Source organism: Talpa occidentalis, unplaced genomic scaffold, assembly GCF_014898055.3.
Source record: "Talpa occidentalis isolate TD23 unplaced genomic scaffold, MPIMG_talOcc4v2.1 talOcc4.13, whole genome shotgun sequence".
Classification (NCBI taxonomy): Eukaryota; Metazoa; Chordata; class Mammalia; order Eulipotyphla; family Talpidae; genus Talpa; species Talpa occidentalis.
Genome location: NW_023601322.1, coordinates 72,022,160 through 72,029,632, shown reverse-complemented (window position 1 = coordinate 72,029,632; position 7,473 = coordinate 72,022,160). Strand labels below are relative to the sequence as shown.

General features: G+C 55.0%; 1 protein-coding gene and 1 long non-coding RNA gene across 6 annotated transcripts in view; one reads left to right on the top strand and one right to left on the bottom strand.

Annotated features, from left to right (window-relative positions):
- Positions 1-461: 461 nt before the first annotated feature.
- Positions 462-7,473, bottom strand: part of LOC119243452 (core histone macro-H2A.1) — a 78,383-nt gene continuing 71,371 nt past the window's right edge. For all 5 annotated transcript variants that reach the window (XM_037509271.2, XM_037509270.2, XM_037509273.2 and 2 more), the window contains exon 9: positions 462-1,222. In XM_037509271.2, the coding sequence (XP_037365168.1) occupies positions 1,057-1,222 (166 nt within the window). In that variant the 3' untranslated portion in view covers positions 462-1,056. The remainder of the gene's footprint in view (positions 1,223-7,473) is intronic.
- Positions 3,733-7,260, top strand: LOC129145633 (uncharacterized). The gene is made up of 4 exons (XR_008551445.1): positions 3,733-3,835; positions 4,434-4,557; positions 5,523-5,647; positions 7,169-7,260. It is a non-coding gene; the product is annotated as an uncharacterized LOC129145633 (long non-coding RNA).

Below are 7,473 nucleotides of genomic sequence, written 5' to 3'. Positions count from 1 at the left end.
AATCTGCGTTCTCAGTGCCCTTGACCGTGTGAAGGCATGGAAAGGCTGGCAGCGCAGCCTGGGGACCTTGAGGGCAGCACCTTGCTCTTAGGTAGCTGCGGGTGCCAGTCACCCCATCTGGGAGGGGCGATAGGCTCTAAGTGGCTGTCTCTGCATCTGGCCAGGGGTCCGAGGCTGGCTGTGAGCCAGCAAGACGGTCAGGAGGGCAGAAGGCTGGGGAGTGCGGGGCTTGGCATCTGAGGGGCCAGACTAAGTGCCAGCCTGCCTCTGCCACCTGCTTCCTCGTCCATGATGTGGGGACCCCACCCTTAGCCCACTGTCACAAGGATGAAAGGAGAGGCTTTACCTGAACTCACTCTACAAGGCTTTGGGGCCACCGAGTGCTTCCTGGGCTGGGCTGCCCGACCCGAGGCGCCCCCATCCTGTCAAGACATTCGGACTTGAAACACATCAGTCACAACAACAGTTTAACATTTTACTAAATCAAGTCACACAAATTCCAAATTGCAAATATAATTAAGGACAACAGATTCTGTTCTGCCTTTTAAATCTTTCATTTTCAAATCCATCATTAAGACAAAAAGTAAACAAAATTAAGTCTGCAAATTCTTGATTCTTCTCGAGGGAAAAAAAAAAAAAGGAACATTATAGTAAAAAGAACGCCACTGGGTGTACAATAAAGCACCACGACACACAGTTACAAAACGGGGCTTCCTGGATTCTGCCACGCGTAGAAGACACCGCCCCCCCGGGATCTGCGTCACGCAGGATTTCATTAAAATAAAACTATAAAATCTCCTAGGTTACACTAAAGTCAGACACGGTCTGGAACACAGTGCTTAACAACAGTAATGCCAACTATCAGTGCTAACGTAAAAACATTTTAGAAGGTCAAAAACAATTAAACTGGAAACCAAAACCTTATTTTCCCTAGATGAGCAGAACTGAAAATGAAAGGCCCCACCTCCCAACAGGAGTGACGGGGATTTTTTTTTTTTTTTTTCTTTCAAATTGGAGGTGGGAGACACAGCGCGGGCTGGCACTTAGTTCCTCAGCCTAGTTGGCGTCCAGCTTGGCCATTTCCTGCACGTAGATGCCTATACTCTCACTGTCGAAAAGCACGAAATACACCGTTTTGATGGAAGAGGACATGGTGGACACGAAGTAGCTGGAGATGGCCTTCAGGATCAGCTGGGCCGCCGTCTGCTTCGGGAAGCCGTTCCTGCAGGACAGAGCGAGCGCTCAGACCCGGGGAGGCCCGCGGGACCCTGCCCTCCCCTCCACCTCCCCCGGCCAGGAGGCCTTCAAGGCCCCCTGTGCTGTCCTGCCTCGGGGGCCGGAGGGCCTGAGCCCCGGGACCAGGGGGACAAGAGGGCGCGGCTCCCTTGTCCCCGGGAGAAGGCTCTGTGTGCTTTCAGAGAGGGGAAGCACGCCAGGGAGTTTGCTGGGAGCAGCTGGCCAGCGGACAGGCTCGGGGAGTGTGGTGTGCTCCGCCCGAGGGGCGGCACAGCTCCTGTGTCTCATCCCACCACCAGCAGCGTGACTAGCAAGGGACTCGAGACCCCGCCCTGCTCTCGGGCTCCCAGGGCACGGCGGGAGGCTGGCCTTCCCCAGGAAGGCACCAACCTCCGTCCACACAGGTAGGAAGGCTGTGCGCTTCATGCTGGCCTTTAGGTTCCGTGGGTGCCAGGGCTGCTGCAGGCCTCAACCCCACACACCCCACACCTGCCTGTAAGCCTCAGGGGCCAGGGCATGGGGGAGCCGTGGGTACAGGGCAACAACTCCTGTCAAGTGGGCGCTGCATTCAAGAGAAAGCACCATGTCTTTAGGCCACATCGTGTCCTTGCTCGTGTGTGCAGGAGCCTGTTCCTAGGCAGCACTGGGGCCGGGACATGGTAGCTGGGCCTTCTGGTGGACTCAACGGGTTTTGGAGCCAGTGGCCTGGATTCAGAGCCCTCATTGGCTCCAGTTGCCGGTTAAAGATGCCCATGAGAGAGAGTGGGCCTACTTTTTAATGGGGATTTCTTTGTTCATCAACAGGTCTGTAATCTTCAAGTCTGCACGCCGAGCCTGGGGACACAATGGTGTCTGAAGCGGGGCCAACCTGCCAATGTGGGCTGTGACCGTCCTTCAAGCTGGGGACCTGTCCTTCAGCCTGACTGTCCTTCAGGCTTTTAAATATGTAAGGTATAGATTTCTTAGGACACTCTTAGCCTCACTGCTACCTGCTCAGGAGTTCTGAACTACTCTAGCTTGAAGAGCCACACTCAGTTTAGAGCCCAGAGCCCAAGAGAACCACTCTAAAGACATGTGCCCAATCAGGGCTTCAGCCAGCTTGATGACAGACCCCTAGTCGCTTCTACATGCTTCAGAAGTACAGCTCATTCCTAGAAGATGGGGGGTCACCTAGGGCATGTTCCCACCCTGTGCCGAGGAGCCTGAGCCAGATAGTGGGGTGTGACCTTGAGGGGGAGGTCCCCCGCACACAGCACTGCCCATGGGGCTGGTGGTGCAGAGAAGCTGGACAGCTTCAAGGGGTTCCCTGGGAGCCCCATCTACCACCACAGTGGGGTGACTGTGGCGGGGGGTTTAGGGAGGAACATACAGGAAGAAGGGCTTTGCTGGGAAGGTGATCCCCTCACACCATCCCCACTCTGGGATCTGCAAGCTCAGTCTGGAAGAATCTGCTCTCACCACCCCTAGCAAAGCTGCCTCAACTAGTTTCATAGGCATCCAGGGGCACAGAGGATGGAGATGCCCAGAAAGAGGTGTGTGTCAGGACGTGCCTGAGAAGTACACTTGATGTTGTGTTTCTCGGGGCCTCTCTCCAGTGAGTGTGCTCTGGGGGGAATGGGAGCAAATGTCTAGGGAGTTGGACTCATCCGCTGTGGGGAGCATGTCCATGCAGGCACAGGGTCACTGCAATAAGGGCCCAGTTTGAGTGTCTTACAAAGAGCCAATGTTTCTCTTCCTGCAGTGATTACAGCTGCTGCCTGAAGGACTCGGCAGATGACAGCAGTCCCATTAGTTTCATCCCTGGTGAGAAAGGTCTGAGGAAGAGGCAGGAGTGGGGGCGCCCAGGACGCAGCCTGGACATAGCCTGGGCTTAGGCCACAGGAACCCCAAGGGCTTCTGGGCCCTCCTGTGGGCTCGGCCTTGCACCTGCACAGGTGAGCTGGGCTGAGGGGAGCGCCTACAGAACTCCCCATCAGAGCAGCGTTGTGTGGGCTGACGGGACAGCACGGCCCCTCTGGTGGGTGGGCTGAGCTGGGGGAGATGCGGCGTGATGTAGACTCCAGCTCCCTCTGTCCTGCTGACTCAGAGGCACACCGGTAATATGCCGGTATCCTGCCTGTGTCCAGCACGTCTGGACAGCGCTACCACCATGGGAGAGGGGTGCGGCTCTGCCAGGGAATGCTCTTTCCCGCTCCTCTGCATCGCTGAGGATCACGGAGGGTTGGTCAGATACAGGTCGTTGGACTCTACCCTTTGAGAACCACTGTTCTGCATTTTGTCAGCATGCCTTTTATAATCTGATCTCAGATCGTAATTTGGGCTCAAAGGTGGAGAAAGAAGTGGGGCAGAGAAGCCGGGCTCAGTGTTAGGTCCACAGCCCGACTGCTAACAAGGCAGAGCTGCTGTGGTCTTGTCCTTTAAGGTTGCTGGGCGAGGGTGAATCGGATTGATTTCCAGGAAAATCCCTGGTTGACAAACCCACCCCTCTGTCATAGGCAGCCACAGCCTCAAAGAGAAATCAAGTCACGAGACTACGGCCGCTCGGGACCAGGCAGACCGCCGGGAAGGAACGCCAGGGATGGCTATCCTCGTGTTTCAGGTCGGGCCCAGATGCTCCCCAGTAGCCCCAGTTAGAAATGTTGGTAACTAAAGGGAATGAGTAAGTGGAGGCTTTGGCCAGAGTGTGCTGCTCACCCCTTGATGGGCGGCTGTGGCCGGGCAGCTGGCCTCTCTCCAGACAGAGCGGGGCAGCGCAGGCTGTGGAGCCCCAGCCCGAGCCCCAGCCCTGTCTTTGTGCAGTGGAATGGGGCAGGTAACCCCGGCGCCCGGGGCTGGCTGTGAGTGTGGAACAGATGGTGCAGAGAGGACACTCAGCCAGTCAGAAGGGGAGGGTCTCCAGGGGTCTTTCGAAAGGTTCCCATAATGGAAAGCTGCCCCCCACCACTGACAACTGTGGCTGGGGGACCGCTGCAGTCACTGCAGGACCCCTGTGCTAATGCTGGCCTGCAACTCGGGGCTGCTGCCCGAGCCAGTGATGCCAGGACTGTTGGTGTGGCTGGGGCCGGGTTGGGGCCAGATGCAGCCTCACTGCAGGGTTCATGCTCATGTCATGCTGGCTGGTCCCCTCACTGGCTGTCTGTTTCCTGCCCCTTTGTGTTTCTCTGCCCTGTGACAGTCACTCTGTCCTTACCTTCCAGAGTCTACCTTTTAATTCAAGGGCCCACGTGAGGATGCTGCTGGCCCCAGAGATGGAGTGGGGGGGTCCCTCATATTCCCACTCAGCCAGCTGTGGCTGCGGCATGTGCCCTGAATTCCTCACAGGTGAGTTTTAGACTTTGGCCTTTTTTTGTCTTGGGCAGAAGAACAAATTGTCTGTCTCCCCTGAAGTCACTCTAGTGTCTGGAGCAGCCTTTCCCAAGTGTCTCAGGCCTCAGTTTCTCTGGGCTCGTGCAAGAGACCCCACAGGCCATCTGTCTGTTCCTCTTGGGTCAGCCTGCTCAGTGGTGACGGAGGCTGTCTACACTGCTTCTTGGCCCACCCTCCTGGCTGGATGGCACAGATTCTAGGTTCACAAAGGCCACTTCCCAGGAAAGGTTTCAGTTTCTCCGACTCTGCTGAGTCCCCTCATGTGGGGCATTTGAGACAAGAGCTGTACTGATCCAGGGGCTGCGGAAGTCCAGGGGGGGTCTAGATGGGCTCTGGTTTTCTTGCTGGGCCAATCCACCTAGCTGTCTGCGCCTCTTGGGAGCTGGGAAGGGCTGGGTGTCTGGGTGATGTGGAGAAAATGCCTGTCAGCCATGTGTGGACATGCCTCTGCTGGGAGCAGATGCCCTCAAGCTACATGCCTGGGCCTTTCCATGTGCCATGTTTCTTTGTGGCTTTAAGTAACTGCTCAACTGAAGTTGTGTTAGCTGGAAGCCACTTGAGCCCAAGGCAAGGCCAGGTAAGCAGAGGCCTCAACTAAGAGCACTGGGCTACAAGCTGAAACTCAAAAGGGGAAAAAGTGGATTGTTTCACAGGAGCTCAATGCCTCCCCCAAGTTTTTGGTCCCTAAGGATAAATGGGGGAGCTGCAGTAGCAATGTCAAAAACAAAACAAAAAAACCCAGCATCTTGCCTTTATTCACTATTGGATTAATGGATAATCTTTTCCAATTTAGTTTACATCTGTTTTAATGCCTGTACCTAAGGGCAGGAGGCTGATGGCTGCGCCGGTCAGCACCTTCCAAGCATCCCCAAAAGCCCCTCACATGAAGTATGTGCAGGCAGTGGGGTGATCTTCCACAGGATAGAAGACGTGGGCCTGCTGACCAGCAGGGACAGGAGGCGTGGGTGCACATGCCTGAAGCCACCAGTGCTGAAAGCAAGGGCCTGGATCAGGTTCTGGCTCCACCAGGTACCAGCCGTGTCAGGTAAGGGACTTAACCCTTGCATGGCTTCCGGCTTCCGTTTGCATGGGATTTACAGTGCTCCCCTCGAGCATTGTTAGAGAATGTAGATAAAGGGTTTAGCACAGTGGCTGGGTGTCATGACTATCCCTGAATGGGAGGCTGAAGAAAATGAACTTTCCTTTTAAGACCATAAATCTCAGCTCTCTAGGCAGAGTTTAATCAAAGCCCCAAACTAGCTATTCCCTTTGTACACTCCTCCTGAGAGGGGTAGCCCCCTAATATCAAACAGAGCCGCGGGGGTGGGGCCATCATAAATACTGTGACCAAATGCCCAAGGACAGGATGTCCAGATGCCCGGGGTCTCACCTGCCTCCAGGGGCCTTTCAGCCTGGCCCGGGGGCCTGTGGTCATTCTCCATGTGCCAAGACACGGGGCCTTGGCTGAGTGAGAAGGCGGCCACAGCTCTTTGCCAACACCTTTGCATTTATATTGTTTTAGTTCCAACATGACTTTTACGCTGGAGACATTAGATGCCACAAACAAGCTGTTTTATTTCCCCTTCTTAAAACCCACTGTGATTTACTGGCCGTCTCTGCTGTAATCCCATTCTCTGCTCATGAAAGAGAGGGCAGCTGTTTACACGGGTCTTTGGGGCGAGGTCTGTCTGACAGATGTGGGGCAGGGTCGCTGTGCACATGTGCTTGCCTTTGGCATTCCGCTGCCTTGAAAGCTTTCAAATGATTATTTTTTAAAACTTTTTACTCATGAAAAATGTAAATAAGTTGGTAATAACAGATGCTCTTTTATGAGAATTACTTTTATGCTTCAATTAAAAATTTCCCACTAGCCATAGGAAAGAGCGTGAAATTATTACCTCCAATAAAGGCTCCTATTGCTTCTCTCTTCGGAAGCACCTTTCATCAGAGTAGATCAAAGCGCATCCGAGCGCTAATTAACTGAGCCTCAGAACTGGCTGTGAGGAAGGGCAGTCCCCCAAAGCCCTGCTCACTGATAAGCAGACCTGGGCCAGAGAGGTTGACTCATTTACCAAAGGACGCACAGTGCCGAGCAGGCCTTCCAGGGAAGGTGGGGAGCAGCAGGAGGCTGGCCACTTGTGCTCGGGTCAAACAGCCCTTTATAAAAAGCTGCTCTGGGATTGCTGCTGGCCCTGGCCCTGGCCCTGTAACACGCCTCCCGAGGCCGGGGAGCCTGCACTCAACTGGGTGCTTGCTGACTGCCGGTGCAGGATGCTTGTCTTTGCCAAGTGCTGTTGGAGCTAAAGTGCTTTGAGCTGCTCTTTAGCTTTTAATTTAAAGCGTGTTGACTTTTAAAGTGATGTTCAGCCTAAGCTCCTGGTGAGAGGATGAGTGAAGTAGCACCGTGGCTGCAAATGTAGACAGAAGAGCATGAGTGGGATCAGGTAGCTCTCCCTGTCCCCGCACTTGGGTGGTGACATGGGGAGCAGGCTGAGTCGGGGGCACTGGCTGAGCCTCCAGTCCTGCTCAGGGTCAGAGACCTCACGGGGCTGTTTTGGTTCTCCAGCTTCCTCTTGCCAATGAAACGGCATTGTTCAAACAGCACTGAGGACTCAGAGGACACACCGGCGCCGCAGACCCAGCCGCCGTGAGGAACTGCTCCCCATCACCAAAGGAGGGGAGACCTTAGCCTGCTCTGGGGCCATCAGCATGAATCTTGATGGGGACACTCACTCTGCAACCAGACTGAGCTGTGAGGTACGGCGACCTGTGGCTCTGCACGGCAGTTCTGTGATAGAGGTCTACTCCCTTCCCAGCCCGGAGATACCCCCAGGTAGGCTGACTGAGGCTGCAAGGCGCACCACGGCTGTC